We start from the raw sequence: 22,283 nt of genomic DNA, 5'->3' as shown, positions 1-22,283 counted from the left end.
AAAATGCGTCAGATGAATCTCCCTCATTACCGCCAAATGAATCTCCGTTTGTGCTTTTACTTTTTGTTTAACGTTTGCTAAATAATGTATAATGAAATAAAACTCGGCAGCAACTTTTGCTTGCGACTCGACATAATAACACTGCGAAATGCCAAGCGGCGTCGCTTTGTGCTCTGTATTCGCTGGAATTCGCAGTCTCCCCAATGTAAAACCTCAAAAGAAACTGCCTGTTCTGGACAAACTGTCAGTGCTGAGATTTGTTCAAAAAGTTTGAGCAATATGCTCCAGACATTGCCAGAGAAAGCAGTGGAAAATTGGGACTTAATATTTTTTTTTTTATCAAAGTGTCATCTTTATGGTCTTTGACTTTTACATGGGATAATCGATTATCAAATATTCTTGATATTGTATTTCCGATATATCGATTATTGACAATTCTGATATCGACGGTGCTTAGTCACTTGGACCAATTAATTCAAAAATAAGATTTGGGCATCATCGGATAGGACACTGAATAATCTTTCCAATGATGAACATAATATGAGAATCGGACAAAATCTGAGTTTTTCAATGCAGCAAATGGCATTCAAAACCTCTCTTTTTCATTGTCTGAGAAGTTGTTGTGCATAATTTGTAAAGTTGGTTATGGGTACCCAATCCCATAATCTGGAACCGGTTCCTGACATCAGCGGTCGGGTACTCAGGTACCCGGTTCCAATGTACACCCCTATCAGAAGCTGTAAACCTGTATGTGAGATGGCGCCAGGGTCCACAATACAAAGTCACAATGCTAGCAACAACAGTAATGCTATAAACCAGGGAAACGGCAATCGGGAATCACTCAGAGAGGATATGGCACAATTAAGAAGCACTATTGCGTCTAATTCAAACCTCAAAATCTAACATTCACATACTGAAATATTCAAATCAACTTTGCCCTCGTCATATTTCTCACTGTGTCTGTTCCTCACCTTTGGCCATTGCACTTAGTAAATCTTGGAATTCGGCAGGCACCTCCGCTTGCTTCCAACGCTCACTATCTAAGATCAAACTGGAATCCGAAGAGATCATTTATTAAGCCATTATGAAGACAACATCTGATCATATTTCAAGAAGCTACTATTAAGCATAATTCATAAATGTCTGAAACAGTTTACAGTTTTAAACCGCCGGTAAAACACCGCTGCGTTCTGCCAAATTTCGCGCAGTACGAAGTTATTCCCTAACAATATTACACAAAAATTACAAAAGAGCTTGGGTGAATACCTTAATTTGGTTTTCCTTTCTTCGTGGAATCTACTAATAAACTTGTTAGCCTGTCAGAAAAATACAGAAAAGACATGGAAAAAGACATCAAATTATTTTTAAAATACCAAGTTTTTTTGCAGACCATCAAAGTCCACCAAACTCTGCCAATGAATAATGAATTTGTACACGTATGTCATGCTTTTCATTGAGTTACGCGCTGCATGTAACTTCTGCAGAAAGTGTCGTTACTTGTTGCACAGCTACTGCAATCAAATGTTGCCTAAAAGGACTGTGAGTTTAGTTTGGTGAAACTGGTTGTATAGGATCTCCAAGCTAACAATAAAAAAATATCCTCAAAAATGAAGAATTTACAACTACTATCTCTGAATCACTGTTTCAGAAAGAGTAAAACTTTGTAAAAGCCTTCTTGGGAGGGGCAATATAAAAATGATATTAACAGAATATTCTAAAAATGACTGAACAATACGACAATGGAAAACCTGTCCATTTGACCCTTGACCTTGACCCCTGACCTGATTCTGAAGGCCCCCTCTCAACGAGGTGCTCCTCCTTTCACAGACGCTTTCGCATTTTCCAACAAACTTCTCTATTGCACGTGAGAGCGACACAAATTCACCCGAACTCAGTCGCTCCAGAAATCCGTCCTGAACACAAAAAAAAGAAATAGATGATTTAATTTCAAGTCTACATTTGTTGTTTAAATTGTTTTCTGGGTTTTTTTTCTGGGGGTTACTGTTTTTCCACTTTGTTTTGTTTTATCACTAATGTCACGAACGTACAGGCAGTTAACAAAAAAAACTATATCACAAATAATTATTCAACTATTTCTCTTTCAACTTGTTCAAGGATAACGTTTCAATTTCAATATTCACATGCTCTTTTATTTGGCTGAATTTAAATAAACTACATCGTCAGCTAACCTATATTTGCCACTAAGTGAATTTTTCCATGTTGGTTTCGTCCTACTTTGCCTCCAGCTATGAGGAGCTAGAGGTATCATTCTGGTGAACAAATATATGTGCTAAGCAACTATCTGCATTGAACCAGTCAAAACAATATGTGAATCCTGTAACATTTTGACTGGTATCCTGTTTCTGCCGCTAAGCATAAATGTTTCCTAGCTTTTGAGGGGGTTTAGCTTACCTTGCCTCTGGCTATAAGGAGTTTGAGGCAGCGGTCATGGGCGTAGTCACACACAAACAGCAAGAGATCCTGCAGAGACTGTGTGAGTCTGTTGTGTTCAATGGGAGCTATTAGCACATCGACGTCACTAGCATTGTAAGACAGAAACACAAAAACAGATGACATTAACAATCAGTGTTACAGTTCAGCGAAAACTTCACGGTAATGGACATCATTTTCAAAAAAAATTGTTTAGCCAAATCAAGGACCAACAATACAATAAATCTGAAGCAGGTTAAAGAGGTTGTGGAATGCTGAAAGTCGTTTTGTTTTTAATATTTTTTTATCAGGGGTGTGAGTGAGTACTGATAAAAATAGCTGAAACAGCTGAAAAAGGTGTAAGAAAGCTGAACTTTGGAAATCTCCTATACTTTTGTACACAGCAAGTGAGGGAAAAAAGCTGAAATCTAAAACAAAAAAAGCTGAAATCAGCTTTAAAGCTGAGATTTCACACGCCTGTTTATTGTAGAGTAGACCCATATATATCATAATGACAAACTCCCATTCTTTTGTAATGGCGTTTATATGTTTATAAAACTGAAATTCATCCAGTAATTTGTTGGTCGGCGAACGTATAATTGAAATCAACAGTCGTCGGGTTCTTCGTAAAATCAGAAAAATCGCGACATAATAAACAGGACTCGTTTATACTACGCTGCATAGGGAGTCCTGTTTATTATGTCACAATTTACTATGTTTTGTTTGCTGCCCCCAACGACGACTTTTACACAAATTGCACGTTCGGGTCGAAACAGGACCTGAAAAACAGCTCTCAAAAGTACCTTTTGTATTCATTTCATGACAGACACAATAGTCATTTTTATTTCATCACACCTTAGGCTACATATACCTGAAAAATGACGGAAATGTCTTTGAGCATTCCACAACCTCTGTAATAAAAAAAAAATTGTTGAAATTTCAGCTCGGTAGATATACTTTTTGCAAAACCTGTGAAAACGCATCTTCCTTTTTTTGCGACGCAAAGCGCAATGGTTTGGTCCTACCCATCACAAAGAAATGATGGCAATTCCTCTCTTCTTGAAAATGACAGCATACTAGGCACAATGACTTCACAGGATGCATGATTCAATACTTGGACACAGAGGTACGCTGAAAGAGATGTCTTTACTCCCTTTCTTTTTAATTTCTTTTACTAAACTGTTAAATTGCTCTTTTATGTATTATTTATGATGAGTCTGCATTTTTTTAAGCCTCCCTTGACTTTTTTTTAAAGATTTATTAACTCTCCTGTAGATAGACCATTCAAAACACCTCAAAATCTGGGTGCTGGCAAATTGGAGGAAAGAAAGAATTTATTGTTACTACACTACCAAACCTTTCAATTCCTTTCAAAAGGTATTGAAATGCAACTTACTGAATTTGCCAACAGAGTTGCTTCACCTTCAGAAACCTTTCGAAAAGTCCCAAAGTTCCAGCACTATTTCACCTTTGAAAGGTCTGATAATTCTCTTTGCCAACTGCACTGGGCATAGCAGGGTTAAATGAAATGATTATGTAATATAACCTCTATGCGATTTTTAAAAAGGTATCAATTTGGAAGCAAGTCGTCAAATAAGTCGCAAATTTCATTATTACTTGTAACTGATTATTATACAGGTAATGCTAAATCAAATCAAATCAATCAAACTATCCTATCATCCATCCTTGATAAACAAAAAAGCAATAATGCCTTCGGTACTCACGATCAGGGCTTTTACCCAATATACCACCCTGCAATGATAACACTGGCTGGTTTTACCAGTGCTTTCAGTGCTTTAAGTACTTCCAGTTGTTCTCAGGAAAAAAAAAGTGGTTAAACACTGGTAGTTTTTGACAAAATACTTACAGTTTTGCTGCAGTTGTTGGCATCATCTCCTCAACCTTGCTCGGTCGGGGCTGAGGCTCATCGTCTTGCTCGCCTTCGTCTAATGCAGTGGCTTCGTCGGCGCATTCTACCAGTCCATTCTGGTCCGGACCGGTTACGACCGGTTCTGTGTGCGAATCGGGGTCAACTCCGGCAGCAAGGTCCACCAGTCTTTTGATGACAGTGGTTGTTTCCTTATGAAACAGAGAAAAGTGGAACTTGTTGGATAAAAAAGTTCATCATTTCAGTTTTGTAGTTGAGTCCGTCACAAGTTCTCACAACTCTGCCACAAGTCAGGTACAAGTAATCTCATCCCAAGTCCAGTCACAAGCCAGTCCAATGAAAGATATTTCTGATATATTGGACCTTATAAAGTTATTGCCTCAAGTAAACGCTGAAAAAGTGTCACGTCACCTCCTCCCCGGGTCAAGCTCACTTCCTCGACAACGGTTCATGCACATTCCTTAACCCTAACCACCAAACTCCATCAAAATCCATCCCCCCATTTTGGTGGATTTTGGGGGACTTGATCCAGAAGGCCTGGCATGACTATTAATATTGATGGAGTATGATGGACTTGGGCCTAATGGCCTGAAGCAGTGCTAGGGGTATCCGATAGATTTTGCCTAGCTTCCTGTACTGCTATTGTGATAAAAGCCAAGTGTAGCAAGTCCATGAATGTCAACCAGTGCGTCAGTGGTGGATTCCATTATGTCACATGCACAGTTTTGTATTGGACGTACAGTGATGGATGGATTTCGATGGACTTGGTCCAGTTCCTAGTAAAAGACGCTAGGGAGTTAGGGTTAAAGACCCATTACCTACATTTTGTAGAACATTTTCACAAATTGGTACCTGAAAATGGTTCACTGCCTTTCAGCAGATTGCCACGACACCAGTTACAACCAGAGCTGTGCTCATTTCCGCTTCAAAGAGGAGAGTCAAGCCAATTAAGAAACGGATCCACAACAGCCGTAGCGAAACCACAGTGTTCACTGGGCTGTTGCAGTGCACGTGAACCAGTAATCATGGTTTCACCTCTTGAGTGACGTCACGACTACGCCAGCGATACAGGGCTCGCTCAATGACGGCCATCTCTGTAGGAGAACTGCAACTGCGTATTTTACACAATCAAGCATGCATTGCGCAGTGTTGAAAATGTTCCAAACACGCGCGCTTGTTGCTCGAAATGTGTTCCAAATACGACGCAGGCGATGCACGTTATGCAAGTTGACGCTCAAAATGCCGATGCACGTGGGTGGTCTGTAGGAAATGACGTCATTTAAACGAGACCTATTGGTCCATTTACCTAACTACCCAATCCTCCATTAGATTAAAAGGAAACCTGATTAGAATGGTGTCTGACGACACAGTTATGCTTTATCGCTCACCTTGACTCTGTTCATTAGTAGTCCCAGGTTCTCAAACACCGCCCGGAATAACTGCAGCCACTGGGGGAAATTGAGGAGTCTCATCTGATCAGCAAGGCTAGGGAACAGAAAAATACAAAAAAGGCTCATCAAATATAACAAATGATTGGCAATAGACTGTGCTCTACAGGCTGGTTTATACCGCATACAAAATTTTGCCAAGCGACTTTGAGGTCATGAAACATGTGCAAAAACTCACAGTGGCGTCAAACAAATTTGTGTTATGTTCGTTTTTGCGCTCATTGAGTATGAACCGGCCTTAAAGCATTCGTCTCAGAGATGCTCCTTTTTAAAATGACATGCTCAGTGTTTTCTTACTCAGGTCGAACCATTTCTTGAACCCATGACCTCCTCTTTTTGTTGCTGGACAACCGATTGTCCTCCGAGTCACTTACTGAATGACAGAATCACTCACTCACTCACTAACAGATGGGCTGTCAAACTCACTGACTCATGAGTATACATAACAAGACTTTTGGATTCAGCTCAACCAAGCAAATTAAACTTTATTGTCCTTTTCTTTTTATAAAAGGAAATGTATTATAAGACTACCTTCCAATGTTGGCATCATTGTCCATGTTGTCAGCCGTGGATACTGCTTGCACCACGGTCTGTTTGATGAGAGCCTTAATGCTTTCGGCGGCCTCCTCTCGGTATGTCTCCAAGAAGCTGAACCGATGTTGTCTCAGCATGCCCAGAATGATGGCGGTTAATTTGTCCTAATTTTAAAAAATATGGCGATGTCATTTCACTAAGTTACGGGAGTATCTCCTTAACCTTTTGAACAATGGACCATTTCTGGATTTGATCATTAGCCCAATCCACCGTTGCTACAGTGCTTGTGATCGAGTTTGATCAAGCTACCTTGGTCACCTGACCAAAACTCGTAATCTTATTGGTCAATGCCCTTTTTGATTGACAGGCAGGGCAGGCCTTTTCCTTTTGCAGAGGGCAAAGTTGAACAGAAAGTTTTCAGACAAAATATTTTTGCACAATCAATTTTGAGCGGCTGCATATAAAAGTGAAATTGTTTAAGTTATTTAGACTGCAGTTACGGTACAAAAGTAGACTGACCACATCCTATTATTTTCAGTTTTGGTTTGATCAAGGTAATAAATAGTCGGAATATGTCTGACGTACTCTTTCCAAAAGCGGTCTGTGTTTACTTCATAGCCAGTTGGTTGCAGACAGTCACAAATATGTGGGTAACAACATGTGCACATCTCCAATGCCCCAATGTGTGTTCCAGCTGCACATGTTATTTGCACGTACAGGCATGTCGGACATTTGTGCATGCGTGTCATACATTAACCCTTTAGTCACTGTAGCTTCTGAAACCGCCCTGCCTATTACTCCCTGTAGCACCAAAATTCACCCCAGCACTCTATGGTTTTACTAATTCTTCAGTGAATAAACACAATGTAATACAATGCAGTACAGTGTTAATGGGTTTATAGTCGTGTTCCCTAACGTGGCGCACTTCGAAGCTTACCCGACTTTCCTCGTGTAGTGTTGCCAAACCTCTTTGTTGACAAACCTCAAATTCATGCAATGAAATACTAGTACTTTCACCTTATCAATGCTTGCTATTTTACCTCTGTGAACAATTTCAGTTTCATAAAATTTAATCCGAAATTCAAAAACGGTGGTGTCCGGAAATTGGGCACAAATTGGCGGAGTGTTCCCTAACGTGGCGCACTTGAATAAATCTTGGAAAATTCCAAATTAACACTTACGAATTCCTGTAAACTTGATAAATTCTGATAAATAATTTATATCTTTACTTACATACCCAGCCAAATGTTTGTCAGAAAATTATTTTCTTATTTTTCAGGGCATTTTCAAAGGGTTCACTTTGCACTTGAAAATAAAATCGGAAAATCACGCCAAAATAGCTTTTCCTTCTAACTTTGTTACGGGTAAATAAACTCGCGATTTATGAACAGGACCGTTTAGAACTTGATGAAATTTCACTTTCTGTGAAATTTCAGTTTAAAATTTTGCTCTAGGTAGGCGCTACCGGCGAAAAATCCAAGTGCGCCACGTTAGGGGCCGCGCCACGTTAGGGTACATCAACAATAATTAAGGCTGCGATTGTTCAAAAAAATCATCACCGAGTAGGGCCTAATGCATCGCTTGATAGGACTTCTAGTTGGGTCATGGGTCACATATTCTGGAAAGCGTACCTCATCCACATGGCCCTGTCCATCCAGGGGCCTGTTGAGGTCAGCTGCGGTGAATCGTGCAAAATCCTGCGTCATCATCTTGTCGATGAGCTTCTCCAGCTCCACAAGCTGAGAACCAAGATGCCTGTTCCAAAAAGTTTCAGATTTTTGTTTTATCAAGTTAAAAAGAATTGACACAGGGCTCAGTTTTACCCTTGGTCAGAGTAAATGTGTCCTCCGATTGTAGCCAAGTCTTTCTTGATTATAAAAAACAGGATTAAGAATATAGGAAAAGTTATTTGATAAAAAATACAAGTATTACAAATATGGCAAGCTCAAGTAAGGCAAAGCCAAGAGTGCCATGCGCCAACCTCGTCCCCAGTGCTTACTTTATTTCCAACATCGTTTCCAATAGTAAACCCTGGATAGGAAACTTTCTTCCTGTATCCTGATTCGATACCGCAATTGGCTAGTAATGGATTTTTATCGTGTACTTGGTGTTGTTATTCACAACGTGCAGTACGTGTTTTCGCAATCATTCGTCCACGCCTTCTCGAAAATATTAATTTCCTTTCCAATTTGTTAATATTAATATGAAATGTTATACTGCATATTTGTTTTGTTAAGATCGTAACAGTTTAATTGAATACAAATCGTGTTTTCGTAACTCACGCCATGCTCGCGCTGCTATGAATTGACTCTGTTTTTACCCTAGACACCGCATACAAAAACAAACGCTAATGTAACGCACATGCAGGCACCAGACTATTCCTCATTTGCATGTATGTCCCCCCAAAAACGTGTCCGTCTGACCATTTTTGAAATAACTACAAAACCATGAGGTCAATTTTGAAAATTGTTGGTTGTGCAGATACTCCTTATCCTTGGCCAAAACCCCTATGAGTTTCATTTAATTTCAGTTCATTTAACTTTGCTGAACGCTATTTTCGGTTGAACAGCTTCATGTACTTGGGCTCTGATCCTACCTGAAGCTCTGTAAACCAGAGAGTTCCTGGGTCAGCACCTCTTGCGTCGTGGAGATGAGATCCAGCGCACCGACAAACTCAGACGTGGTCAGGAGAATCTGTATGGTCGGCTGGGTCTGGTGGACGGTGGCCATCAGTTTTAACTGGAATGGAACCATATCAGGACAGGATGGGGACCAGGTGAACCAAGCATTGACGACCCAACCACAAATAGTGCAAGCATTTTGTTCTTTTCCAATGATAAAACCGCTCAAAATCCAAAGAAGAATATTCACAACCTGACCTTTTGTTTACATCAACTGTGTGTTGAAAAGTTCTCTCATTCATGAACAGAAGCGGGGAATATTACTCATCATAATTACAAATAGCTTAGAAAAAAATGGGTTATTTTGAAAAATGAGCATTTATGCTTAAAGGGAATATACAGCATTTGCTTTTGCTGTAGTTTTGAGAAATGAATGGATTTGGTGGGTTGGTATTTTATAGCAAATATTGTAACACTGACTGGTTTGAAGTTTTGAGTTCGTAGATGCTGGAAAAACCAAGAAAAATAATCATGTTCCTGTAGTCTGGTTCCCTGACCCCACTTAAGATGAAACAGAGCACTTTATAGACGTCGGGGAACTGTACGGTCAGGGAACCAGTCTAGGTGGCTTGTACCCGTTCATAGGTGTGTAATCGATTGCAAACAAAATGCGGACCCACTAAAAAACTTAACCACCAACCAGCATAAACCCCAGACAAAAGATTCTCCGAATACTCCTAGAACACTTTGAAATCGGTTTGAAAAACCAATTAAAAACAACAAAACAAAACAAAACAAACGACAATGGCGACCTTAGAAGAACTATCTAGAGGTTGGTTCCTACATGTACCTTGTTGAAGACCTTGACATAGTTTGCTCGGGAAATTTGCAGTTTGAGTAGTCTCAAGTTGCCCTGGGCCAGAATCGCATCAATGTTGTTGATTTTATCCCTGAAAAGAATTAGAAATTCATCGTCAAACAATCTTTGAAAGGGGTTGTACAAAGTAATTCTTGCAATTGTCGTACAAAAAAGAAATCATCAAATAAAACCACAACGGCAAACTATAAAGGTCACTTTAAATATATATGAGGTTCAGCAAAGATATTGTTTCGAGGAAACTTTTATGTGTGTTTACTATACTTTTTGAGGGGAAAATTGTTTTTCTGGAAATGAAAAGTCCTAATTTTGTCTTCTTCCCAGAGCAACAAGTCTTTGTTTTAACACAATGCCTGCTAGATAGCAGAAAATACAAAATCAGCTGTTTGATTCTTCTGAACAACAAACAAGAGTTAACTGGGAGTCTTCATAAACAAGAGTCTACAGAATCCTGTGCCAAAGTGACAAGTTATCCAGCACTAAAACATTCACTTAACCAACTGAGCTCATCACCAGCATTGAGCACTGGTTGTCCCACCATATGCAAGAGGCCACTTTTGAAACGTTAGTAATAGAATGATGCATTAATTAAGCCACTGTCACTACGCAGCTGGGCAACAACACATGCGCCGCTCCAATGCAACACTGCACATTTCAGTCTGTGCAAAGTTGTCCTTTCAGTCAAAATCAATCAAGTGACTGTTTTCAACAGTTAAGTGCTCCAAGCCTACATAAAGCAGGATAGACTGGATGTGACTGTTTATGTAACTTGATACATCTATGCTTTGACTGTACATAATGTAGGTGATTGATAAGCCAGCTGTGCCTACTTCTTGCCTGCTTGTATCTTTTGACTTGGACTAGTCACCGTGCTTGCTTAAAATATGATCTGACTGTTGGTGACTAACCTATGTATAAAGGTATTCCAGGGGAAGAGGATTGAGATTTTGACTGTCTGTGTGACTGTTCAAAACACCATGTGGCAGAGGTCAATGTATCGGTCTACTGCCAGACAGCATAAACCAAGTCCTACCTCAGTTCACGGATGGCTCTGCATGTGGACGCCAGGTTCTCCTGCAGCTTATCATGGGAGGCCATTGCACTGAAGAAAGCATTGGATCGGATGGAGATCTGCTGTGCTATCTGCACCTCTACAATGTCCAAGTAGTGGCTCAGCTGAAAGGAATTAACAGTATCAGCAGTGTTTTAATAATGTTCAGAAAGAAAAAAAAACAGGAATGGTTTCAAGGTTTTTTTTAGGACACAACCTATAGCAAACACAAAAGAAAGTTCATAGTGTGATGTATGTATGTGTAGCCAGTAAGAATATATGAAAATGCAAAAGAGTGCCAAGATTTTCAAAAATAGTAAAGTGTATATTTACAAGAGATGTCACCAAGCATTTGTTGAGCGGTCTACAAGCGATGTCACCAAGTATTCGTTGAGCCGTCAAAAAGGCCTCAAAAAGCACTTCACCCCTATTGAAGTATTAAAACCTTTTCCTGTTTTCCTAATTTGCAGCACCAAAACATTTGACGAGTCAGACACATATAAAGCTTGGTGATTTGAACTCTGCTTTCGTGATCTGTGTCTTTAATAGTGAGTGAAGAAAAAGTTAATTTCACTTTGTGTGGCTTACTTTTCTACTAGGGAGGGGGAGCTCCAACTACACATTATGTTGGCAGCACAGTATTGATCTCCCTCATAGGACGCCATCTTCGTAGGAACATTACAACTGCGTGTTCAACGCCATCAGGTGTGTGCACACGCAGTGTGCAAAATGTTCTAAACAGGCATGCCTGTTGCTTGAAAATGTTTCGAAATACGGTGCAGCCGAAAATTTGACGCCCAAAATGCCGATGCACATGACAATCGGTAGCAAGTGACGTCATATGAGAGAGAGACCTATTGTAGTCGAGGCCATCAGAAGTCCTTGCAAGTCAATCACAAGTCCACCAGTCCTGATGCAAGTCACGAGCTTCTCAAAAGAACTGTGACAAAGCCATTCGCTTTTTATTGTTCATCCCCTGTTACTTGTGATAGAACTTGTGAATAGGCTGCAGGTTTTACTTGTGATAGGACTTGTGAATGGGCTGCAGGTTTTACTTGTGATAGGACTTGTGAATGGGCTGCAGGTTTTACTTGTGATAGGACTTGTGAATAGGCTGCAGGTTTTACTTGTGATAGGACTTGTGAATGGGCTGCAGGTTTTACTTGTGATAGGACTTGTGAATGGGCTGCAGGTTTTACTTGTGATAGGACTTGTGAATGGGCTGCAGGTTTTACTTGTGATAGGACTTGTGAATGGGCTGCAGGTTTTACTTGTGATAGGACTTGTGAATGGGCTGCAGGTTTTACTTGTGATAGGACTTGTGAATGGGCTGCAGGTTTTACTTGTGATAGGACTTGTGAATGGGCTGCAGGTTTTACTTGTGATAGAACTTGTGAATAGGCTGCAGGTTTTACTTGTGATTAGAACTTGTGAATGGGCTGCAGGTTTTACTTGTGATTAGAACTTGTGAATGGGCTGCAGGTTTTACTTGTGATAGGACTTGTGAATGGGCTGCAGGTTTTACCTGTGATAGGACTTGTGAACGGGCTGCAGGTTTTACTTGTGATAGGACTTGTGAATGGGCTGCAGGTTTTACTTGTGATAGGACTTGTGAATGGGCCACAGGTTTTACTTGTGATAGGACTTGTGAATGGGCTGCAGGTTTTACTTGTGATAGGACTTGTGAATGGGCAACAGGTTTTACTTGTGAAAGCACTTGTGAATGGGCAACAGGTTTTACTTGTGAAAGCACTTGTGAATGGGCAACAGGTTTTACTTGTGAAAGCACTTGTGAATGGGCAACAGGTTTTACTTGTGAAAGCACTTGTGAATGGGCAACAGGTTTTACTTGTGAAAGCACTTGTGAATGGGCAACAGGTTTTACTTGTGAAAGCACTTGTGAATGGGCTGCAGGTTTTACTTGTGATAGAACTTGTGAATGGGCTGCAGGTTTTACTTGTGATAGGACTTGTGAATGGGCTGCAGGTTTTACTTGTGATAGGACTTGTGAATGGGCAACAGGTTTTACTTGTGAAAGCACTTGTGAATGGGCAACAGGTTTTACTTGTGAAAGCACTTGTGAATGGGCAACAGGTTTTACTTGTGAAAGCACTTGTGAATGGGCAACAGGTTTTACTTGTGAAAGCACTTGTGAATGGGCAACAGGTTTTACTTGTGAAAGCACTTGTGAATGGGCTGCAGGTTTTACTTGTGATAGGACTTTTGAATGGGCTGCAGGTTTTACTTGTGATAGAACTTGTGAATGGGCTGCAGGTTTTACTTGGGACAGAACTTGTGAATGGGCTGCAGGGCTTACTTGTGATAGGACTTGTGAATGGGCTGCAGGTTTTACTTGTGATAGGACTTGTGAATGGGCTGCAGGTTTTACTTGTGATAGGACTTGTGAATGGGCTGCAGATTTTACTTGTGATAGGACTTGTGAATGGGCTGCAGGTTTTACTTGTGATAGGACTTGTGAATGGGCTGCAGGTTTTACTTGTGATAGGACTTGTGAATGGGCTGCAGATTTTACTTGTGATAGGACTTGTGAATGGGCTGCAGGTTTTACTTGGGACAGAATTTGTGAATGGGCTGCAGGTTTTACTTGTGATAGAACTTGTGAATGGGAACAGGTTTTACTTGGGACAGAACTTGTGAAAGGGCTGCAGGTTTTACTTGGGACAGAACTTGTGAATAGGCTGCAGGTTTTACTTGTGATAGGACGTGTGAATGCACTGAGGACTTACACGCTGTGTTGTTGTTGCGAATGGACTCAAGAACACAGTGATCATCTTTACCTTTTCTTGTAGAAGTTTGGAGGACTGATGACCCGAGGCCGGGTCACTCAGCCTTTGACCTCTGAACTGTGACCAGGGCAGCACAGCTTCAAAGGTGTCGGGGTTCTCCAGGGCAAAGTCATTCCGGAAAAACATCTGCAGATCAAAAACAAAAATAATAACAACTAACGTGCCTGTACTATTTAAATAAACAATAAAGTGGTACTTCACATAATTTGAATATCACAAACCGAAACCCTTTATTCCTTACAATGTGAAGTATTGTATGTGTTCCATGTGACTGTTTCTTCTTTCTGACTTAAAAATATATTGATAATGTGTGCACGAAAGTCCTGCAGTTACTTCCAAAACCTTATCCATAGGTAAAAAGTCCCCAAGTCGTCTTTATTGAACATTGTACCTTTTAACGGTAAACAGCTGCCTATAAGTGGTTCTAATATTGATCTACATGTATTGTAGGCTGATATCCAAACAGCTGAACATTCCCAAATGCATCAGGAAATAATATAACTTCAATACATATTTTAGATACTGTGTAATCCTGAAAATCTTGCCAGTGCTACAAAATGTTTCCCAGTGACTGAACCGTTTCTAGCACTACTGCTTTGAAAAAGCAGGGTTTTGGACTTAAAACTGTAGTTTGAACTGTTGTTTGTTTTTAAATGTGCGTGTACATGGCGTGTACATGTCATGAACATGTTCATGGTGTTACATGTACTGTAAGCAGCATGCACATCAGAGGTGCAAATTACTTACCAGCAATGTTTGCTATTTACATTGTCCTATCGGTATTTACCATGTATAAAAAATTAAAATCACTTATACATGTACATGTGTAAACATGCAACCATACACTACACAAAGTACATGTACATGTAGATGTACATGCAGTTTTAGCCATCTGCCATAAAAACGTGTATGCATAATTGGTAAACCTTTTTGTTTAGTGTGTTTTACCTGCTCACCATATGATCAACCATGACTTCCAAAGATAGTGCGCCATTTGCATACATTAAAAAACCAAAGTACCAAAATGTCATGAAATAGCCTACTTGATTGTAAGTAAATGATAAAACTATTAAGCATCCTGTAAATTTGTTGCGTCTGATGTTGCCATCACTTTCAAGAGAAATTACCATCATTTCCAACTATGGTTATGACAGAACCATTGTCACAAAAATTGCTATTTTTTTATTTTTATATACCTACAGGTTTTATGGAAAGATTCAGCGAGCTGCACTATGATGGTTGAAAACGAACAGCTTTGTGTGTGTGTGGGTTTGTTTATGGTGTAAATCGAGGACACACATGTGAAACATCGAGTATTAAATTGAGGACAGGAGTCAAATCGAGGACGACCTCGATTAGAAAACGTGTGCAAAACCAATACGAGCTGTTGCAAAAAAATTAAGAGTATAAACAAAGGATCGATGATGAGGGAAAAACAGAAAATCCTCGATTTACAACGTACACCATAAACAAACGTGCCGGTGTTTCGAAAAATGATGCCTTGTGGAGACTCGGGTATAATATGGAACCAAAGATTGTAAAGGTCTCCCACAAGGCAATTTTTAAAGGTGAATAGGTCTCCACAAGGATTTCACGAAATAGATATGGATTTCAATCAAAAACTAGGAATTTCCAAGGTATACTTATCAGTCGCAAATAAAAGTATTTCGTGTAAGGGATATTTGGTCGGAATTTCAACCCAGGAAAGTAATTCTGATTAAAATAGGAGCATTTTAGAAATAGCTTTCGACACTCTCACAATTTTGAACACGAGAACAAAACCATGTCTCCACAAGGATATAACTTTGATTATGTGTGAACACACAACATTATCAGTGGAACGATGTCTGCTATAAATTACTAGCCCTTAAATCAGAGCATCTCATAGAATAATGAGGAATGCAAATATGGTAGCTACTACATGTACTGTACCTTTAATATCAACACTAGCCATCTGCTCTAATGAAGTGCTAAAATTCCATGTGATATTGTTGGAGATTTGTCAAAAGGACAATGTTTTTGTTTGAAAATGCATTCCTCTCAACCACCTGTTCTGGGAGAAAACTGACGATGTGCAAACACGACAAGTGCTCTTGCGACAAACAAATGGCATTCAACATGTGAAAACACCTGGTATGTGCCTCCATGAGAACTTTGCCAAATTTTCAATTTAACGGAAAAAAAATTATGAACGCTTAATAGCACACAATGTCTATCGAAGACAAGCTAAAACCATTTTTGAAAAAAAGGTTGTGCAAAAAGTAAACAGTAGCATCACACAAAAGTAATTTCTAGATAATCTACCCAATATTCTTTGCCATATTTTTATAAGGGGAGTTTGGTTTGCTTATTTTGGTTTTTTTGCTGAATTTTTTTTAGTAACTGGTACTCAAACAAATCTTGCACAACAGAAAGTCTCAACTATTCACTCACATGTACACATATTAATATCTTGTGAGTTGAAGACTGTATGTACAAAAGAAATCATTTTAAAATCATTTTAATAATAAGTGAAAAAACCTGGAAGACTTAAACATACCTTTGGAATCTGTTCAACTTCAGTACTGCCTCGCTCTGAAAGAAGGACAAGCAACATGCAAATATTCACATGGTGTTGATATTCATCATGTTCATGAATATATACATGTAGAGGTCAAGTGGGTTGTTTGGTTGTATATGGCCTTGGGCTGGAAATATCAAGGTTGTGGGTTAACACCCAGCCAGAGGGAATTGCTAATTCACCTCATGAATTATTCAATGAGGCAAAAACCATTATACATGTAAATTCCATATTGTACATGTAGCTTGGCATGCAATTTAGTGGCATTTATGTACTTGTCGCTTGAAGGCCTTGCCTGCCATAAGCGTGTTAAATTAAATCTGCATCAACCTGCTTTAGGCCAAGAAAAAAAATGTGTTTCCTATTACACGTACATGTACTTTGAATAATAGGGTGGGTGGTAAAATGGGGGAAGGGGGAGGGGTGTAGGGGGGACTCTAAATTTTTATAACCTGAAAAAATTGGGTGGGATGGTGGTCAATTAATTTTCTAATATTTTGTTGTAATTGTTTCAGTTGTTCATTCTGCCATTGCTTCACTTTTTATAGGCTTTGCCGCATGCTGTGGCAAGACTACCGCAAGACCGCACTGTCAATCAACTTACAAAAAATGAAATGAATTTTTCAGAAAATGCTGGACAATATCCAAAAAAAAATTTAGGATGGGGGTTGCACCATAATTTTTTAGAACTATTTTTTTTCTTAATATAAAGACTTAGGTTCCACATAATGTTCTAGGTTGGGTGGGGTAAATGCAAGAACAGGTATTTTCTTTCTTGGCCTTATAATTTTTCGGACAAACTACATGCTCTAATTATTTCTATTGATACCATGGATACTTTTATCTGAAAGTTAAAGCACAATTTCATCAATCATATTATCAATAAAAATGTTTATCAACAGATTCAACTTCTGTAGTTTTACATATTAAAATACACTCTTAAAAATCTGCACCTAGCTTGATTCCATTAAAGAGGTTGTGGAATGCTCGAAGATATTTCCGTCATTTTTCGGGTATATGTAGCCTAAGGTGTGATGAAATAAAAATGACTAGTGTGTCTGTCATGAAATGAGAACAAAAGGTACTTTTGAGAGCTATTTTTCAGGTCCTGTTTCGACCCGAACGTGCAATTTGTGTAAAAGTTGTTGTTGGGGGCAGCAAACAAAACATAGCAAATCGTGACGTAATAAACAGGACTCGTTTATACTACGCTGCATCGGGAGTCCTGTTTATTACGCCACGATTTAGTCTGTTTTGTTTGCTGCCCCCAACGACGACTTTTACACAAATTGCACGTTCGGGTCGAAACAGGACCTGAAAAACAGCTCTCAAAAGTACCTTTTGTACTCATTTCATGACAGACACAATAGTCGTTTTTATTTCATCACACCTTAGGCTACATATATACCCGAAAAATGACGGAAATGTCTTCGAGCATTCCACAACCTCTTTACATATTTGATTTGGAATCAGTGCACAAGCCTCATGACTTTCACTATAATGACTATGTGTAAAACAATGTGTGTGACACTAACATAAAATTGTGTACCATACTGGTACGTCACACTGCAGTAACTTCAACCCACACACAAAATGCCACAATATGCTCAAGCGTACTATTAAAGAGAATATGAAGGATGAACATGACATTTGAGGACATGATAATGTTACGCCATTGTGCACACGTTAATGTTTATGGCTTTTACTGTACATGTGGTGCCTGAAAACTGCTATATTGAAAATAGGAATATAAAATTTAATTCAATTCATGCAATGTCAAAACCTCCATGGGTGCAAGGGCAGCAAACCGTTAATTCAATTTATTACTTTAACTACCGGTATTAAATATTTATTTTTCCAGCTCATTTTTTCCCTGAGAACTGACTAAAAACAACAGGTGAACATAACAAAAATTAACCTCCCCTCACCCACAAAAAAACAATGTCTACATCATAAAACATAACCACAACAGGCAAAATCCATATTTTCACAAGCTGGTGTTACATGCCTATACAGAGGCTAACGTCCCTTTTACCCAGCCGTTTTTAAAGAAACGTGTCCACCCAAGAAACAAACGCAAACAAATATCACCAACTATGAATGGTTAAAAAAAAACACATGCGCGCATGAAACGATTTCTCAAATTTGTAACCTGAGCATTACTTTTCTGCTTAACCCTAACCGCCCTGAATCCTCCAAAATCCTTTTTGCAAATTGGAAGAATTTGCAGGATTGAGGTTACATGGCAAAAGTGCGTTGCTGATTTCAGAGTATGCACTGTGTCAAGGTCTTGGGCCGGACCTTGTGTTGTTTATGCTCAGCCGTGCATAAATTTAGTCCTTGATTATACTTGACATCCTCCGCACTGCTCCAGGATGTCAATGCCTCTGCCTCAACCTACTGACAGTCATAGCCGGAGGATTTTGCAGGATTCAGGCAGTGGTCACCCCTCCATGGACCATATTCAAAAAATAACGCAGGAATTTGCAGGATTGAGGCTATATGCTATTTTTCCATGAGGCCAATTGGAGGATTTTGCAGGATTGAGGCTACATCCTGGCAAAAAGGCCTAGGGAGTTAGGGTGACGGTTCTGTCGCAGCGCAAGCAAGTCGCAGGTCGACCTGAGGACAGCTTAACCCTCCTGTGCAAACATACAGTCTGTGCCAAGTTGTTCTCTCAATCAAAATCAATCAAGTGACTGTTTTCAACAGTTAAGAGCTGCCAGCCTACATAAAGCAGGATTGACTGGCTGTAACTGTTCAATGTACATTGACACAGCTATGCTTTGACTGTAGGTGATTGATTAGCCAGCTGTGCCTACCTTTTGCCCGTTTCTGTCTGTTGACTGAATTTGACTAGTCACAGTGCTTGCTTAAAATATGCTCCGACTGTTGGTGACTAGCCGGGGGGGGGGGGGGGGTGGGGGGGGGTGGGTGTTAATGGTGCATGAACACGTGAAAGCCCTTTGAGAGCCCCAGTGGGAGAGAATTACTGCATGCACGCATGTACATCTACTCTTTTGTTTTACTGTTTTGTGTGAATCTGCAAGAATCCATTCCATCTTCCCGTGAGAGAGTCAGGCACCAACAGCCATGGGTTTGACTACAGGTCCCTCCAAGTGGTCTTCCCTGACTCTCACTTCTTAGCCGTTACTGGGGTCCTTGTGCACGGAGTCCATAGAGTGATACAGTTACCGGTACTTACAAGTGTGTCATACCGTTACAGGTTCTTACCTTTTAGTCTGACGACAGGACTCTGGTGATTATCTGACGGGTCTACTGTCGCTGTACTGATCGCCAAGTCTAGTTTCTTGTGTTCTTTTAAGCGCTGCAGTAGAAACCAAATTATGAAGAATACACGTTAAATTTTAAAAATTTGGAAACAGGTTGTATGTGTGTAATAGACTAGTATTAGATTTCAGGCAGGCAAAATGTTTGACAGTCCAATCATGACATTCCTAAACAAGACAAGAAAAGCCTTGTAAATTTGGTAGAATAAGCTGTTTTGGTAACGTGGTGGAAATGACAATTTCACCCCCGCCGTTCGCATGGAGACTTGACTAAATGCCTGAACGTGTATCATGACAGTACATGAAACAAACAGTGCCAGTAATGCATGTGGTATAGGGTGCTCCATTACATACATGAATAGGAAAGCCTCATACAATTGGTACCAGTCCAGAGTAAGTTTGGGACCACCAAAAAAATCAGTGGAAAACTAATCCGATTGCTCACACAATAAAACACAGTCTGAATTTCAACCTAATGTTTATTACACATTTTTGTTTTTAATATTTTTTTTCTTTACATGTAAATAAAATTTGCCGACCACAAGGCTAAAGGGCAGCTTGAGATGTCGGCAACAAAAAAGGGAAAGAGAAATGCAATTCAATAGAAAGTTCAGGAAAGAAAGAATTTGCAGACAGATGTACAATGTATCCAATTTCTAAGATATTTCTATCAATTATTCTGGCCTGGGAATGACTATACACTTTAAAGGGGTATCCAGCAATGGCAGCTAGGCATTGTGTAAATTGAGTTGGCAATACAAATGCTCTGTGTTTAATTGTACAGTTATTCCGTACAATTGCTGGCACAATGATTATGCTATGCCTGGGATCTCCCTGTCAGTGCACACATATGCTGCAGTGATTCCGGGCTCCACATTAGGGGTCAGCACCCGATTTCACGAAGCGCTGCGACACGTCGCAACTCAAGTTACGACGTGTTACACGTCACAACTCGCGACGCGTCGTATCTTCCATTTCACTAAAGTTGCGATTTGTTGAACGCGTCGTAAGTTCCTTGACAACGGCTTAAAACACGTCGCAAGTCACGACGTGTCTAGTGGTCATCGCAAAATAAGAAGAGTCATTTCTAAGCCAGTTTTATGCCACAAACATTACATTAACGAGATTATAATACCGAGGCAATGTGTGTAAAGTTGTAAATAGAAAATTCATTGAATAATTATGAATTAGACCGGAATATTAGAGTTGAAATTTCAAAGTAGCTATACAGTCCAATGAGAGCTTGTTCTCCTTCAAAATTGCATCGCACGGCCGCCATTTTGTTTTACGTTTTAACAAATTTCGAGCTGAGATCCGACGACTCTTTGTTGAATATCAGACGACTATTTCCTGTACGCTGACTAAAGACATAAAACAGTCACCGAGTTGTGCTATAAATACACCTACGACGCGTCGCACTTACGACGTGTTTAGTGAAATGGATCGCAGGACGCGTCGCAGCTGCGACGCATCGTAGAGATACGACGCGTCGCAGCGCTGCGATGCATCGTAAGTTACGAAGAGTTTGATGAAATCGGGTGCAGGCCATAGAACTTTGTGTGTGAAGGCAACACAAATGTCACGCTAAAAAAAATGAAAATCTAGCTCAGGAGCTCATATTTGCTTTATACAATTAAACACAGAGCATTTGTTACCTAGGACATTGTGTGATATTATATACCTGCAAATTCTGATCCTTGCTTCACAAGTGCAGAAGTATAGAGTACCGAAGTCTGATGTCAGCTTTCTTTGTTCTGGTTCACGTGCTGGTTAGAGCTCTGATGTCTGCACACACTTAAGCGCACACATCTGCGCACACTTAAGCTATGCGCGTGAACTAGAATACGCAGCACACTTACACTTTGGTACTCTATACAAATGAGACACATATCAACATTGAGGGTGCACTATTTTTTTTAGTGCCCCTCAAGGTCCTTTCCCATAGGCTAATTCTCCGAATACTGCAAATAGATTGGTCGCTACCCACAATCAGTAGATCACAAACTTTCTTGCAGAGAGGACACGTCTTGGTGCCACACTAACAGGTACAACGTGTTCAATATGTTGGCTTGAATGTGCGCATGCAATTGTGTTATTCAAAGTGCACAGACCAAGCCGGGCATACCAAGCATGTAGCAGTTTAGATGGGATTTTTAAAGTCACTATGAATTTGGCTTTATGAGTCATGACTAACTGACTTTTTCCACACTTACAGTGCCCGTCCAGCGCAGATATTTCTCAAAGTGCGCCCTGGTGATGTGAGGTAAATGCGGGGATGGAAGGATGTCGTTCCTCTCCACGAACGTCTCGCCCCAGGTCTTGGTCAGGAAGTCCAGCTCCCGCTTGGCCTTCCTGGGGTCGTTCAGGACCGCCGGCAGACTGACCTGGGAACAGTAGATTGTCCATTTGTGTTGGTCATTGACGACGGAGGGTACCGAAGAGGCAGGCTCGTCTGATGAGCTGCCGTTAGGACTTTTCTTGATAGCATCTGATGGGAGTCAAGAAAACAGATATGTAATGATCAATACAAATATGATGAACAACAACTAAAACCCTGAACTGGGATAAAGATAGTTGGACAGGACTACGAGACAGGTCTGAAAATTCCACAAAAAAAATTTCAGTAAATGCATCGATATTTTCCATGCTAAATATGACTTTTTAGGACATGTTAATATCGCTTTCTGATGATTGATACATGTAGGTCATTGCAGGGAAAAATTAGTGATATCCATACGTGTATCGATTTCTTTCCAAAGAAACAACTTCCATTTCAG

The 22,283-nt window shown here is 40.0% G+C and overlaps 1 protein-coding gene across 1 annotated transcript in view; it reads right to left on the bottom strand.

The window, feature by feature from the left end:
• LOC119741187 (vacuolar protein sorting-associated protein 54-like) overlaps positions 1-22,283 on the bottom strand; it is a 29,792-nt gene that overhangs the window by 6,519 nt on the left and 990 nt on the right. Inside the window, exons 3-17 of the mRNA XM_038216903.1 lie at positions 21,720-21,994; positions 19,451-19,544; positions 16,196-16,230; positions 13,648-13,782; positions 10,832-10,974; positions 9,772-9,871; positions 8,897-9,039; positions 7,932-8,055; positions 6,298-6,464; positions 5,707-5,803; positions 4,298-4,509; positions 2,413-2,539; positions 1,782-1,913; positions 1,267-1,316; positions 972-1,051 (exon numbers count right to left, since the gene is read on the bottom strand). Of these exons, the coding sequence (XP_038072831.1) occupies positions 972-1,051; positions 1,267-1,316; positions 1,782-1,913; positions 2,413-2,539; positions 4,298-4,509; positions 5,707-5,803; positions 6,298-6,464; positions 7,932-8,055; positions 8,897-9,039; positions 9,772-9,871; positions 10,832-10,974; positions 13,648-13,782; positions 16,196-16,230; positions 19,451-19,544; positions 21,720-21,994 (1,914 nt within the window). The remainder of the gene's footprint in view (positions 1-971; positions 1,052-1,266; positions 1,317-1,781; positions 1,914-2,412; positions 2,540-4,297; positions 4,510-5,706; positions 5,804-6,297; positions 6,465-7,931; positions 8,056-8,896; positions 9,040-9,771; positions 9,872-10,831; positions 10,975-13,647; positions 13,783-16,195; positions 16,231-19,450; positions 19,545-21,719; positions 21,995-22,283) is intronic.

The sequence above is a fragment of the Patiria miniata genome, unplaced genomic scaffold (genome assembly GCF_015706575.1).
Source record: "Patiria miniata isolate m_02_andy unplaced genomic scaffold, ASM1570657v1 HiC_scaffold_5, whole genome shotgun sequence".
Taxonomy (NCBI): Eukaryota; Metazoa; Echinodermata; class Asteroidea; order Valvatida; family Asterinidae; genus Patiria; species Patiria miniata.
The sequence above is the reverse complement of the archived record's forward strand: the minus strand, read 5'-3'. Positions and strand labels throughout refer to the sequence as shown.